The following is a 13,822-nucleotide window of genomic DNA, read 5'->3' as shown; positions in this document are numbered from 1 at the left end:
CTTGCTCCTTTCCTTCTTTCAACTTTTCAACACTTTCTCCTTCTCCCACTTTTGACACCTAGTGCTTTGATTTCGATCTATCGTCGAAAAGTGCACTCAGAGGACCCGAGCATCTCATTAGTCATGTCCAACGACCCACAAGTAGCTAGCAGCACTCCGTCCGCTCCTCCTGATCCAGTGACAGCCACCGAAGCCTCTGTGTCACCCTCGAAAACTTCAGACGATGCAAAGCTGAAGCTGAAGAAGCGTCGTCTGGGTATCGACACTTCGTTGATCATCAGTGATACTCGTTCGAAAAGACGAAAGACTCCCACTCCGGAGCCTGAGGAAGAAAAGAAGCCAGAGCCAGATCCAAAAGACCCCAAAAGGGCCAAGGCGTTAGGCATGCAACTGTATCAGAAAATCATGGATTCCAAGGATCCTAAGTGGGTACAAATCTCTCCCATTCATCTGTCACTGCTTAGAACTGGGTAGCAGACGTATATAATATCAAGAAAAGAATTGATGCATAGCGGCGAGATCATGGCTGAGCCATTCATAAAACTCCCCAACAAGCGCCAATTCCCAGACTATTATCAACAAATTCATAAGCCAATTTCGCTCGAGATGGTGCACGAGAAACTGGAACAAGAGGCTTATCAGACTCTCAAAGAAGTGTGTACCGACTTGGGTCAGATATGTGTCAACGCTAAGCGATGTGCGTTGGAGTCTCCAATTACTCTCAACTGTTGAGCTGATGAAGGAGATAACGTCAAGCAATCACTCATCTTCCAGTTTGCAAAGAAGATACATGTGAGTTTGATAATAAAGCCTTATATATGGAGCTGACGGTATCAGAAAATGATCCGCACCTTTTACTCGAACACTATCACCCCTGGTCAGAAAGACGAGAGCGACTCTGACGGCGAGCACGATCTCGAACCTAAAACCGAGCCAGGGTCTGTCAGCATGGAAGCTAAACCCTCCGGAGATAGTCGCGGCGATGACGAAGATGGTGCCGGACCCTCGAACCATAGTGCAGCAGGCGAGACCGCCTCGGAAGCAGCAATCCGCCGAGAAAACAAGAGACGTGGAAATTACATGAGAGAAGGACCGACCGTGTACAAGCTTGTCAAGCCGGTCTTCAAGGCCATCAGAGAGGCGAAAGCCCGAGAGTGGGTTTCGATGCCTTCGGAATATCATGAGTGCTAATTCGCAGTGGAAGCGGACGGGACATTGCGGGGATCTTCATGACTCTGCCAGACAGGAAGGATTTTGAGGACTACTACAAGGTCATGAAAAATCCAATATGTCTGACAGAAATTGAGGCAAGTGTAATATTCCAGGTTGACATGGGTACGGCTGATCACCAGGATCGCATGCTAGGCAGGAGGTATGAAAAATGGGAAGAATTTTTCGAGGACGTCGACCTTATGATCAACAATGCTATGATATATAACGAGGATGAGAGTGAGGTATACAAAGATGCCGAACAGATTCGGGTGAGTGTTTGATTGTTCCCGCTGCCCTTCTTCCCCTGACAAGGTAGGACATCCTCGAGCAAAATAGGGTGGAAGTGAAAGATCGATCCACAAAACCCGTCATACCGAAAATGCGACTCAAAGCGTCTACAGTTACACCTGTACGAACTGGCAATCTTAGTGGACGGAACTCCATATCGGCCGAGCCACATGCAGGCTCGCCAGCCTATTCGCATTCTCCTCAATCGGTCCCTGTATCCACTCCATTGCCCATGATGACACCACCTGTTGCGCCTGTACCGTACCTCCCCGCATTACCCCCAGGCGTGGTGACAGAGGATGTGGTGGCGTCCCTCGATCGATATCCGATATACGAACGACAAGCCTGGGTCAATTCCTTACCTCCCCTGGCCGCTCAAATCTATCGTCAGATGGCAGCTGCTCTCGAGGCACGCAAACGATACACTGTGCCCTCCACTCCTCCCATACTTGCCGATGGCCCCTCTTCAGCTCGACGCCCTCCCCCGCCCGCTGAAAGGCCGCCATCAAATGTATCTGTGGAGAACCGAGCGCCACCTGAGCCGACAATCAAGTATATGGACTTCACCTTTGCTTCCTCCTCCGATGAGGGAGATTTCCGACCGACTGTCCGACTCCATAACCTGCGTGGGGTGGTCACACACGCCGTGGTTGTAGGATCGGATACGACCGAAATTGAGCTCACGGCATATATCTCTCCACCTCGCAAAACGGACGGGGATGTGACGGATGTTATTGAATCGGTTCCAGAGCTTTCTCTCAGGGTCAATGGTTCCCAGGGCAGTTTACCTAGGTTCGTATTTGCGGAAAGCGACAAAGAGCGTCCTCGAGGTTCACGATGGAGTGTTCAAATGCCCGCGGCGAAAACGGACAATAGAATTGAAGTCATAGCTACAAAGCCCGGCAGTATGGCGGAAACAAGCACTGTCTTGGTCCTGCGGCAGTATTGATAGGAGATCTTCAAGAAAGACGGGAAATTTTGACACCGCAGTCACACTCGGCTATGGAAGAAAATATTGGTAATGCGAGGAGCGGGGTCAAAGGGGAATCATACAAGTATGGCCGGTACGTGGAACCAAGTAATGATAGCGGCGTTTGATCTTGGCTGCCGGCAACATCTTTGTCGAAAGAATCTTTGATGCCGGTGGGGATCAGTTGATTCCGGTTCAAACGGTGACCAACGTGCCGATTTGTCCATCGCGGTGTGTGCGGTGCATCCAACACCGAGGAGGATCTTGCGACATGTGATAGCGGGAAGTCGGGAAGGAAGATCATCGACACTGGGGATCATGGGTGCCCTTTCTAACACTAGCAATGGAAGGATTTTTGACCAGACGCAGACACGGAAAACTTACCACTTCCGGTCGATTCACTGTTACTAACCCTCATTGGTCAAGTTCCGACCTTCGATGGTATGCTCGATAAGTATGTGTTGGTCTGACAATGCAGTAGTCCTGACCGTTCTGAATAATAAGTCTCCCGACGACGGCCGAGAGATTCATTGGAGTTGCAACGGTATTGGACGATGACACCACGTGCAGGAAATCATACCAGCCATCGCATTCCCGACTCGGACTGCTCAGCCACCGTTGACACTAATCTTAGAAGGGTCCAGCTGACTCGAATGAGACCGACACTTTTCTATCACCTATACACTAATCTCCTGGCCCTACCTCCTTGCTTCATTCGCTATGGCATCAGGCCAACCACGACGGTTCCAGATGAAATGGTACCATTTCCCAAAAGGAAACATAAGTCAACACCGATGACGTCCCATCATTCCCCACTTCATGACTCGCATGGAGATGACGAAAAGCGCTCCGAACCCCGACTACTCCAATAATTCCGGTGGTTCGGTGGTGACCCCAACGGCAGCGCATCGAAGAACGATCACACTACGGCAGGTCTATGATCACTTACGTCCAAATGTCAACATTCTTACCGCTACCGTTTTCGACCTCGGCCTCGGTCAGAATTTTGGTCTCGTCAACCGTTGTCTGGTACGCGTGTATACACTACGCTAATTAATAAATCATATGAACTATCTGCCGGCCAGATCTTGGACGATTAAACATCGAGCGACTCGCCCGTAATTGTCATAGATATAAACATCCCCTCTCCATCCGACTCACCTCGACAAGCAATCCATTTGTTTCAGTAGGAAGACTCCTAAAGGTATCACAAAAGTCTACAGCATCAAGACAAAATCAACAGTATAATTTCTATATCAGATCAAGAAACAAGATGCGTCTGTTCAGTAGAAGAAAGAAGTCAAACACACCAGCTGTTCAAACACCAGAGTTAACTCCATTAAAACTTGTGAAATCTCTCTCTGGAACTTCGAAAGTTGGATTCGGAATGGTGTTCCCATCAAGGTTGACGAGTTCTACCACACGACCCCACGTTGTGCCAGAGGTGAAAGAGGTGATTGAGAGGAAGATGATCACGCTGAGGGTTTTGGTCGATGATTTCAATCCCGGAAAGACCAGTATGCCTTTTCTCGTAGAGGTGGACGGGGATGGAGATATTGGGGATCTGAGAAGGGCGATAGTAGGACATATTGGAGAACACTCCATGTCTTTGTTCAAGGTAGGTTTTCTCTTTTCATTTCCTCATCGCAAATTACATTCTGGGTGAATATCAAACGTGGATTATATCATCAGATTAGGGAAATAAAAAAAAGTATGGTGTTAATGATATTTAGGTATCAATCCCTCTCGATGCACATTCACAAGCTATCACCTATGTAAAGAAATATAATACTTCGGTTGATCTTCTTACGGCGTTCCCTTCCTTTAATCTGGACGATCCGGCTCAGCTCGCCATCAGTCGTGCATTGGGTCGATGGCATGCCCCTGTCACAATGTCAGAACCGGAGGTGGATCCCATTTTGAAGATTAATGATTGGTTCTCTGATTCTAGTGGGAAAGATGTAATAGATGTGCTTGTTCGTATTATGCCTGGGTCAAGTGGTGAGTTCTATCTAGGTCGATAATATGATCTTCACCCCCTCAATACAGTCCAAGCCACGATTATCTCCATGATTTGGGCCGCCAGTGTTATGATGAAGCTCTGTTCAGGTCATCGCTGATCGCTGACCAACAGCCGATATCCCTCTTACCATTCTGGCACATTTCGCATCTTCCGATTCACCTCGCCAACGTACCTCTACTCCCACTCCTAAACCCACTCGTCGACCGCCGACATGTCTCACCGTATCTTCCAAGAGCACCATCAACGAACTCAAACGTTGCGTCCTTCTCGCCGACGGCAGACCCGCTCTTCCTGAACTTGCAGAACAAATCATCCTGTGGCGAGTGGACATGAGTGAAGAAGAAATGATTGTCATTGAGGATCGTGGAGGACTAAAAGATGGACAAATGCCATGGCCTTATCCTCCGACCGCTCCTGTCCCAATATCCCTTTCCGACCCTGATCAAAGGATTGACCAACACTTCTTGGAGGAACATTCCAACGTTCGGATGGTCAGTTTATCAATATGGATCCCACCTTCTATAGCTTATCAACTCTCCCGTCCAACTTCAAATAACACGATCGAAGTCCCGGTCTTCAGATATCCAATGAACTTTGAAACTCCTTCAGTCTCCTTGTGTACCGAAAGTCGACCTTCCATCACACCTGTGAGACCCAAGAGACATCGACCTTCAACAGCACCAGCATCCGTGGTACACCCTATCACTTCTCGCTCCGCTTCTCTATCTTCAGTCCCGATCACACCTATTACACCTATTACACCCAAGGAGAGGAAAGGAGAAAGAATCAGACATTCGTCTTACGATATGAGACCAACTCTTCCTTCACCATTATCAGCTCCTATCATCCCAACAGCTGGAGGTTGGGTAGGAGGGATGAGTCATAAGATGCAAAGGGTCGTCGTTGGCGGATCAGACCAAGGAGTTACAATCACTCAGTCAGACCATCGACGTCACATACGACAATCTTCAAGTGGAACAAGTGAAGTGAAGATTGGTAAATCGTACGAAACACCAAAGACCAGAATAAGAGAATCATTTTCATCTCAAGTTGATTCAGACATCGAATCGCCCCCAGAATTGACATTATCCAAATTATCTTTTTCTAGTGATATTTCTGAAGACATCCAGACTCCATTGGCTGAGACAAAGGGGGAATGGTTGTTCGGTTCCTCAGGATCGAATGTACGTAAAGAGATGATAAGAGGAAGTATGAGTATGAGGGGTAGAAGTGAATCCTCGCCTTATCGATTTTAGTTCAGAATTCTTGGTCAGCGTATGCGGACATTTATATGGGTGTGGATACGTTTTGGAATGCTATAAAGTTGTACGATTAATGCACCTCATGCACGCACCTTACGACGAAGTCAGATGACGAAGGGTTGAACACAAGTAACATGTAGCTTGTAGCATGCAGCATGCAGCGTTTACTTGAGGACAACAAGAAGCATGTTCTACAACCGGAAATCTCGGCCGAAATCTCGATCGATGACGCAGACATGGTTGCCACTCGTCTCCCAACTTACTTCTGACTCTTCCATTGCTGACATTGAAAAATCGAAAAAATCATCATCAACCTCATCCGCCGCTTGGGACTTCTTGAACATGTCATCTTCTTCTGAATCAGGACCAAGTTGTTTACCTACCTCTATCTTACCTCCGAAAGAAACACAAAATGTCAAAGTGGACGAAACCCAAAAACCCACTTCCTCTGTATTCGCTAGAGATCAAGGTGCGATACATAACGTTCCTATGTCGGTCATAAACCGACCTTTGCCCTCGGAACTAGATGAGAATAAGGTGTTGACTTTTATGGATGAGATGAAGGTGGGTCTTTTCTTAATTTCATCAATCTGCTATTCGATGTGATAGTGAGACATGTATCGATAAGCGTTCCGCTCTCCTTGTATCTTTGCAGTCTTATAAAGGTTCATAAATCATCATGTCTTTAGAGGGATAGACTCTTAACATCATGTGAATTCTCTATAGACCTATCACTCCAAATGTCTGTTCAGATAACCTGGACACTCAAGTTGAAGCGACTTAGAGTCATCTCGATCATCCACGGATGGAGTAAGAGACGCATACTGACGCATCAGCGAGGCGACTCTTTCACACCCATCGAAATTGTCAAAGTTCGAGCTCCACTCAAAATCGATCCAACAGGTCCAGCCAGACCGTTCTACTTTGCTATGGGCGGTTGTCATCGGTACGAAGCTACTAAACGACTTGGCTGGGAGACTATACGAGCGAGGATTATCGAGGTGCCGGCTAGTCAGATGAGGGTGTACTTGGGTGCTGGGAGTCCATTCTGAGTCACGTTCTGGGTCACTTACAAGAGTGAGGCTCGTCATTCACAGATCTCACAGATCACCCACGTCCATGGGAGTGAGTTGGGGACTATTGTCAGCCAGGTTGTCGTTCGGCAGTGCAAGAGGGGGAGCTCATAGATTCCATGGTGACAAGTGTCACCTAGCACGTATCATGTAGCAAGTAGCATGCACCATATACAATAAATATCAAGTGGACATTGTAGCGATACCAGGAGTAAGGGGGGCGAACTTTAAGAGACATAGGGAGACGAGGCTATATTCTGCATGCTGCAGACTTGTCGTTGGATCAGAGGGAAAGTTTGGCTCAATTTGAGTAAGTATGACGAGAAACGCAGAAAGAAGTGAAGGCATGAAGATGCATGACTCTACATTACATCTCTCACCACTTCGGATACGCAGGACGGATGAAGAAGTCGACGCGAGACGTTTAGTCGAACAGACCAAAGCCCTGAGAGTTAGCGACGAAAGCATCTCAACCACTTGCAAGCCAAATCAACTCACCATGTCGTCATCAGACTCCTCCTTAGCCTCCTCTTTCTTCTCCTCCTCCTTGGCGGCCTCGGGGGCGGCGTCAGCGGAACCACCAGTGGCGGCAGAAACAGCGCCAGCGGCGGGGGCACCACCACCACCAACGTTGGTGAGCATGTCTTTCACATTCTTGCCGTCGAGCGCCTTGGCGAGAAGGGTGGCCCAGATGGAGTCGAGGTCAACGCGGGCTGCAGAGGTGAGGGCGTGGATTTTTTCACCCTGACAGTTAGTGGACCATTCCGCACGAAGAAAACTCTTGAGGGGTCCTTCGACGGGTGATACAAGATAACCATTCATAGTGAGCGAAGGGTTGTATCAGTCGAGTCCCATATGAACGGGTCATAACAGCGAATTGGGGAAGGTTGGTGTTAGGATTGAATGAACGCAAACGAAGAGGTTCATTTGACTCACGGTGATTTCAATGCCATCATCGGCAAGGATCAGAGCGGCATAAGTAGCGGCAAGTTCGGATGACTACATTGTATCAGTATCTCCTCTCCATTTTGAATATGAGGCACTCACCATCGTAACGGCACCTGTTTAAGCAATAATGCGGGCGACGCTTTGAGAGATGTCTTTGTGAGGAGAGAGAGAGAGACGAGTCCACAGGCAAGTAGACAGTTTCGGGTCTGTAGAAAGCCGATGTGGCACTTTTCTGACGTGTCACACAAATTTTGGTGATGAAGAGTTTGATACGGCGTTTTGTTCGGCGTTTCGACTGTGGAGAAACTTGGACCCTGGTCTCTTCACCCAGCAACGTTTCCTCTCTCTTTCATCCTTTCAAGAATTCTGTACAAGATGGCCCCATCTACCAGGTAAGTCTCCGTGGTCGTATCATATGGATAGCTGCTGATAAACTCAGTGTGCCTACGGCTGAGGTGAGCTATTCAGGCTTTTCACATGAAAGAGGGGAACGAAGGATGATGGGCCCTTCAATGTGGAAGATTGGTCACTGATCATGTCTACAGCACATCCTCGCTCCTGAGACTCTGCTCAAGAAACGCCGAACGACAGAAACCTCTCGTGAGGCCAAACTCCAGGCTGCCATCGAGGCGAGGAAAGTGAGTTTGATTTCCTTCCGTTTCATCCTCTCTCGCATCACCAAGTGGTGCACAATGATGCAAAACAAAACCTTTTTCTCGACTAGCTCAGGCGATGTTGTCGACAATTATACCATCTTTCGGGACTGACTCTCTTCGTCTTTACACATGGTCGTAATATTGTGTACGGGCATTCGGCTGATCCATTCAGTTGCGAAAGGAAAAGCGCAAAGTCATTTTCAAACGTGCAGGCCAGTACATCCAGGAGTACAGAGATGCCGAACGTGAGACTATCCGCTTGAAGCGCGAGGCGAGAAAGACGGGAGACTTCTTCGTTCCCGCTCAATCGAAAATATTGTTTGTGGTCAGGCTCAAGGGGTGAGTGGTGTTATCTGTGCACTGTCCATCACCCTTATCTCCATTGCTTACTTCCGTGGACGTATCATTACGAGTAAGTAAGCACACACGCTGACGGTTCAGTATCTCTAAAATTGCTCCTAAACCCAAGAAGATCTTGCAACTTCTTCGTCTTTTGCAAATCAACAACGGTGTCTTCATCCGTGCAACCAAAGCCACCCTGAACATGCTTCAACTCGTCAACCCCTACGTCACCTACGGCGAGCCCAACCTCAAAGCCATCCGCGAACTCATCTACAAACGTGGTTACGCCAAAATCGACGGTCAACGTATCCCCATCACCGACAATCAGATCATCGAGAAGCAACTCGGCAAACATGGTATCATCTGTGAGTTCCCTCCAATGATTTTGATATTCAGTCTCCCCTCTCATTGGTTCAGTCTCACGTCTATGTCTTTCTATGTGGTCTCCAAATTCGTCTCTGAAGGATGACCAGTCCGGAAAAGTTCCTCAGACCAGCGCTGACACTCTTAGGTATGGAAGATCTCGTGCACGAGATTGCCACTTGTGGACCCAACTTCAAACAAGCTACCCAGGCGCTCTGGCCATTCAAGCTGTCCAACCCTAACGGCGGCTGGCGTCCTCGCAAGTTCATTGGATACGTTGAGAATGGTGACGCCGGAGACAGGGAGACCAACATGAGTAAGCTCATCCATCAGATGGTTTGAGTGATGTCTGGGGAACTCGTTTTCGTATTGCCATATGTACCCATGACCACGCACAATTTTATGCCTACTGACCTTTGACGTTCACGTCGACCCTCTCACTCATTTCACATGCTGATACACTTCTGCAATTTGTGCTCATTTCTCCGGCCCCGTTCAGGATTACCTCTTGACGCCGAGCGATGACATGTGAGCTGGTACGGCACATTTCAATGCACAATGCATAGTCAAACTAGTGATACAACATCAGCCCCTTTGCCTACCGATCTCAGATCATTCGTCATGTTGTCTACACTGTCCCTTCGCTCATTGTCATCCGGTGACTTTCCTGGACCAGATAACCTTAAAATCCTGCTTGCACAATTGTATACACTATATATATGAACCGATATCAATTACTCCTGCTACTCTTGGGTGGTGGTGCCCAACCATATGGCATCATTGCGGGGGGTGACCAACTCATCCCTCTATCTTCTTCTTGTTTCAGTGCCTGACCCGTCTCAGACAGCCTTCGAGGATTGAGCATTTGACCTCGTTCTATGTCTCTATATCGTCCTGCCACGATCCCCGTTTCGGGGAGATACGTCGGATCAAAGATTAACGGAATATCATACTGCTCACTCATTTCTACTTCTGTTTGGTGTGTTCGGTCGGTAGGGAAGAATCCAGAAAGATGAGGGAGAGAATCAGACATGGATGATATACCTCCATTATCGTATTGACCTGATGCGTGAGGGTAAGTCGGTGCTGTACTTGATATGTTGAAAGGGTAAGATTGGGGAGGAGAAGGGGGAAGAGGATTAGGAGGACTTGATCGAGAAGGGTGGACTACTTGGTTAACGAGTTCAGGAGTATGAGAATTGAGTGAGGAAGGGTGATGATTTGGACGATTGGAATGTTGAGATTGTATCTTTTGTGAGTTTGGTGATTGTCGAGAGTGCTGATTGTGTCCATTGTTCTGAGCTTGCTGGAAGCTTGAAGTATGTTGAGAAGATCGCGATTCGTGTGGCATATGTGGAGAACGAGAAAGAGAAAGAGAAGATGATCGATTGGAAGAATTCGTTAATTCAGGTAAACGGAAATCGTATGGCGATCCTTTAGATGTGAATTTTTGTTCAGGAATGAAACTGTCATTCGGACCTCCTATTTGTTTTTCTGTCAGAGAATTCATCGTCTGCCAGGGTTTTGGACGTGTCGAGAGTGTTGAGATTGATGGTGAGGCTGTCTAGTGCGTGAGCCCATGTTCTCGGTCTGTAATGTCATCTCAATGATCTTGTCTTGTTGTAGACTGGACTGTTCGATTCGTCTGTCTCTCTCTAGCTGACAACGTGAAGGGTGAAGGGTACGTTTGACGTTGACACGGATGATCATCTCCGAAAGGATTCTCCTCTGTGATCTTTACCCTCCTAGAGAAGCGCATACTCGAATGGGGATCGGAGAATGAGACTCTGACCTATGATAACGAGGGTTGAAGTCGGAGCACAAAGCGGCGAAAGAAAGGGAGGTTTGAGGGTAATGTTGGAGAGAAACAGGTACATGAGTAGCCAAACAGCGGGTAAGATAAAGAGAGGTTGTATTGAAGATCGGAAAGAGGAGCAAAAGCCAAACTCACATTGATAGCATCCACCACCATCCCTTCACCTTCCCTCTGAGCCTGAGCCACTTCACCCGCTCTACCTTCACTGATCAACCTACACAACATCGCGAAACTCATTCCTTCTTCCCCTCCCTCTCGACCGGGAAAAGATGACATCATCCTTCTCGCTTCCGCCAGATTGTTCAATTGCGCCAGCGGATCAGACGGGCGCGCTGTGGAAGTGGCTCCTGGTCTTTGACCTGGTGGGGAAGATAGAGAGATGGTCCCTGATTGGTTGGCAGTTGGGTAAGTTCGGATTTGAGATTGAGAATATTGGGCGTAAGCTTCCCAGGGTATTTGAAGGTTTTTGATCCTCTTCGTCAGCGGATCTCTTAGTGAACGTACTTCTATATATCTCTCCGCGGCCGCCGACGTCAGAATCTAATGCGTTTTTGCAGTCAGGTAGAAGGTATGTATGTGAAGGTGGAGCGCCGATCGGCAAACAACCCATCCGGATCGAACATGGATTGAGTTGAAGGGCGGGAAGATATGGGTGGAGCCTGAACAGGACGATTGAACTTACCGAGTAAAGTAGAACCATTGAGCTCTACCGATCATTTCGTCAATTTGAGCGGCTGTTCTTTCTTTCGCCCGTATAGCAGCGACAACAGTTGGTAATCCTGCCTGTCCACATTAGCGAATGAAACACATCGCCACCGCTTAGTCGTAGAAGAGGGACTCACCTTAAAATCCGGGTCATCGGAAAATGGATAAGCCTCAAATTCGTCAAAAATGGCTTGGAGGGGGGCGGACTGACCACCTTGAGGCGGAGGCGGAGGTTGCATCTTGTTTAGAATATGTTGAATGGTAAATGAAAGTTGTTTTTAGAATTCTGTGGGGTATCCGGGATATACGGAAGGATGAGAAGGATAAGTTATAGTCGAGGGAACAGGATTGATTATCTAAGTATCTTATCACGCGGTGCGCAAGTTCGGCTTTGTAAAGAAACTCTCTTCTGTCAAACGCCGATGACGTCTATCGCTAGAAAGAAGAAAGCAGTGTTCGGATTTTGACCCACTCGGTTGTAAGCTCGGCGTCGGAGTCGGAAAGGCTGAAGGAGAGATCACACACACCACGACGCTACTAGAGTGGTAATTCGTACTCGGTGCTCGGTGATCCAAAGAATTTTGTCCGAAGTGATTCCAACTGTCACCCTATGAGATTATTATAACACTTTATAGCTGAACGCTTTTGCATAAGAGGGGACGAAATCGTTGCTATGTGAAATGGGGTTTGTACGATGCTGACTGATTTGAAAATCAACTCTGATCGCATGAGCTCTTGGTGAATAAACCAAAATGACCGATACTTGGTTAAGATGTCTAATGGCTGACCAATAAATGCGAAAGGAGTCTCTGTCAGAAAAGATCGTCGCTTGTGTATCTCGGAAATATTAGATACCGTCGTCCCGTTCCCGTCGCTTTGATCTTCTTTGTCCTCGTGTTGCTTTCGTTTTTTTTTATATCCCTCGAAATGGTTCTCGTTTCATAAGCTTTAGTCCGATTAGCGGGCGATTGGAGTAATCGAAATGTTGACTTTTCCCGAACAAGGTAGAAAGCGATGGGTGGAGTATGATATGTAATGTTAGCTATGAGTCAGCATTACCTCTCATGGTAGTTTTTGACTATATAAGAATATCACTAGGTCAAGAAAGGAAGGAAGGAAGGGTGACACCCACCCACGTACAAAGTCCCTCAAACCCATGCGATGACACCGGATATTGGAATCTTCTTGCACTGCCTATAAGTTAGGCGCTGAGTGGAAGGGAGGAAATTGGCGATGAATCTGTATGATTCTCGCACAGGATTGTTGAGACTTGGATGAAAGACCGAATGGAGTCGATTGTCAGGGGGTGTCATGCGTTGTAAGTTGATAGCTATGCTTTTCTAGACGGATCGTTGAAGGAGCCGTCTAAAGCTTTTTACAAGTCATGTTCATTCGATTTCGGCCTCGGATCTCGGAACCGGGGACCGCGGACAAGACGTTGATCATCTCGATCGAATCAAAAGGATCCCTCCTGGCCTAGTAGCTAGTAGCATAACAACTAATGGCTCTACTTACTACGTACCTACTTTGTGTCCTCGTGGTACCTCCGTCACAGTGACCTCATTTCGCTTGACCATCCATCGTTTCTCACCGCTTGAACCTATCATAAGTCACCGTCTAACATTCCAACTAAAGTCATCTACAACGCCACAATGATCTTCGGTGTTTGCTATGATGCTATGAAACTTTCTCCTGACATTTACACTGCCGTTGGATACCAAAGCAAATCCCGTCCACCAACGGCCAACGACACAGCTTAACACGGGAGTAAAAATGGAACAACGGACCATCGGATCCGACCCTACTTTTACATTCGGGGGCAGATCTTACGACGATGCGGGTTTTAAAATGAGGGTTCTCAACTAAGCATAGTGTCAACAAGGAGATTCAGTCCACCATTGGGAGTTTGATACGTTTCATATCTCGTATAGCTGACGAAGATAATATTTGTGACGTTCATTTACCTGCTTAGGACTTACGAAAAATGGAAGGGGGAACAACAATTGGTCATGTTCGGCGACTCACTTCCAAGACGACATGATAAGGTGGAGGTTACTACGACCTAATCGATTGGTCTGTGCGTCGTTGACACTAGAACTAGATCCCGTCCCTCACTAACCAAAAAGATCTAGACCAACAGACAAAGGTCCCGATAGATGTCGGT

The 13,822-nt window shown here is 47.5% G+C and overlaps 6 protein-coding genes across 6 annotated transcripts; 4 read left to right on the top strand and 2 right to left on the bottom strand.

Annotated features, from left to right (window-relative positions):
• Positions 1-123: 123 nt before the first annotated feature.
• TREMEDRAFT_68376 (uncharacterized protein) lies at positions 124-2,449 on the top strand (the record flags this gene model as incomplete). The annotated part of the gene is made up of 7 exons (XM_007004228.1): positions 124-425; positions 513-697; positions 746-792; positions 838-1,154; positions 1,199-1,307; positions 1,353-1,481; positions 1,529-2,449. 7 exons carry the CDS (start codon positions 124-126, stop codon positions 2,447-2,449), a joined length of 2,010 nt encoding a protein of 669 aa, XP_007004290.1.
• A 1,294-nt stretch (positions 2,450-3,743) lies between these two features.
• TREMEDRAFT_61700 (uncharacterized protein) lies at positions 3,744-5,749 on the top strand (the record flags this gene model as incomplete). Its single annotated transcript, XM_007004082.1, has 3 exons — positions 3,744-4,088; positions 4,204-4,471; positions 4,605-5,749. The coding sequence occupies 3 exons, from the start codon at positions 3,744-3,746 to the stop codon at positions 5,747-5,749; spliced, it is 1,758 nt and encodes a 585-aa protein (XP_007004144.1).
• Positions 5,750-6,118: 369 nt separating this feature from the next.
• On the top strand, positions 6,119-6,807 carry TREMEDRAFT_19218 (uncharacterized protein; the record flags this gene model as incomplete). The annotated part of the gene is made up of 2 exons (XM_007003747.2): positions 6,119-6,319; positions 6,592-6,807. Coding segments are annotated over 2 exons (417 nt in total), but the record flags the coding sequence as incomplete, so codon positions are not given.
• Positions 6,808-7,168: 361 nt separating this feature from the next.
• On the bottom strand, positions 7,169-7,938 carry TREMEDRAFT_73662 (uncharacterized protein). Its single transcript, XM_007004292.1, has 4 exons — positions 7,876-7,938; positions 7,765-7,827; positions 7,327-7,572; positions 7,169-7,273 (listed from the first exon to the last, which is right to left on the bottom strand). Exons 1-4 carry the CDS (start codon positions 7,876-7,878, stop codon positions 7,253-7,255), a joined length of 333 nt encoding a protein of 110 aa, XP_007004354.1. The 5' UTR covers positions 7,879-7,938; the 3' UTR covers positions 7,169-7,252.
• A 192-nt stretch (positions 7,939-8,130) lies between these two features.
• Positions 8,131-9,532, top strand: TREMEDRAFT_73661 (uncharacterized protein). Its single transcript, XM_007004291.1, has 6 exons — positions 8,131-8,168; positions 8,216-8,231; positions 8,322-8,414; positions 8,605-8,771; positions 8,874-9,139; positions 9,286-9,532. Exons 1-6 carry the CDS (start codon positions 8,152-8,154, stop codon positions 9,477-9,479), a joined length of 753 nt encoding a protein of 250 aa, XP_007004353.1. The 5' UTR covers positions 8,131-8,151; the 3' UTR covers positions 9,480-9,532.
• A 1,111-nt stretch (positions 9,533-10,643) lies between these two features.
• On the bottom strand, positions 10,644-11,897 carry TREMEDRAFT_61696 (uncharacterized protein; the record flags this gene model as incomplete). The annotated part of the gene is made up of 4 exons (XM_007004081.1): positions 10,644-10,769; positions 11,089-11,425; positions 11,636-11,736; positions 11,796-11,897. The coding sequence occupies 4 exons, from the start codon at positions 11,895-11,897 to the stop codon at positions 10,644-10,646; spliced, it is 666 nt and encodes a 221-aa protein (XP_007004143.1).
• Positions 11,898-13,822: the final 1,925 nt, after the last annotated feature.

The sequence above is a fragment of the Tremella mesenterica genome (genome assembly GCF_000271645.1).
Source record: "Tremella mesenterica DSM 1558 unplaced genomic scaffold TREMEscaffold_4, whole genome shotgun sequence".
NCBI classification, from domain to species: Eukaryota; Fungi; Basidiomycota; class Tremellomycetes; order Tremellales; family Tremellaceae; genus Tremella; species Tremella mesenterica.
The sequence above is the reverse complement of the archived record's forward strand: the minus strand, read 5'-3'. Positions and strand labels throughout refer to the sequence as shown.

Bases quoted from the DNA above. Each gene is read 5' to 3' on its own strand.
- TREMEDRAFT_73662 (XM_007004292.1), bottom strand. The intron at 7,573-7,764 runs GTGAGTCAAATG...ACTAACTGTCAG, and splicing joins ATGATGGCATTGAAATCACC to GGTGAAAAAATCCACGCCCT. The intron at 7,274-7,326 runs GTGAGTTGATTT...GCTAACTCTCAG, and splicing joins AGGAGTCTGATGACGACATG to GGCTTTGGTCTGTTCGACTA.
- TREMEDRAFT_73661 (XM_007004291.1), top strand. The intron at 8,415-8,604 runs GTGAGTTTGATT...TGATCCATTCAG, and splicing joins CTGCCATCGAGGCGAGGAAA to TTGCGAAAGGAAAAGCGCAA. The intron at 8,772-8,873 runs GTGAGTGGTGTT...CTGACGGTTCAG, and splicing joins TTTGTGGTCAGGCTCAAGGG to TATCTCTAAAATTGCTCCTA.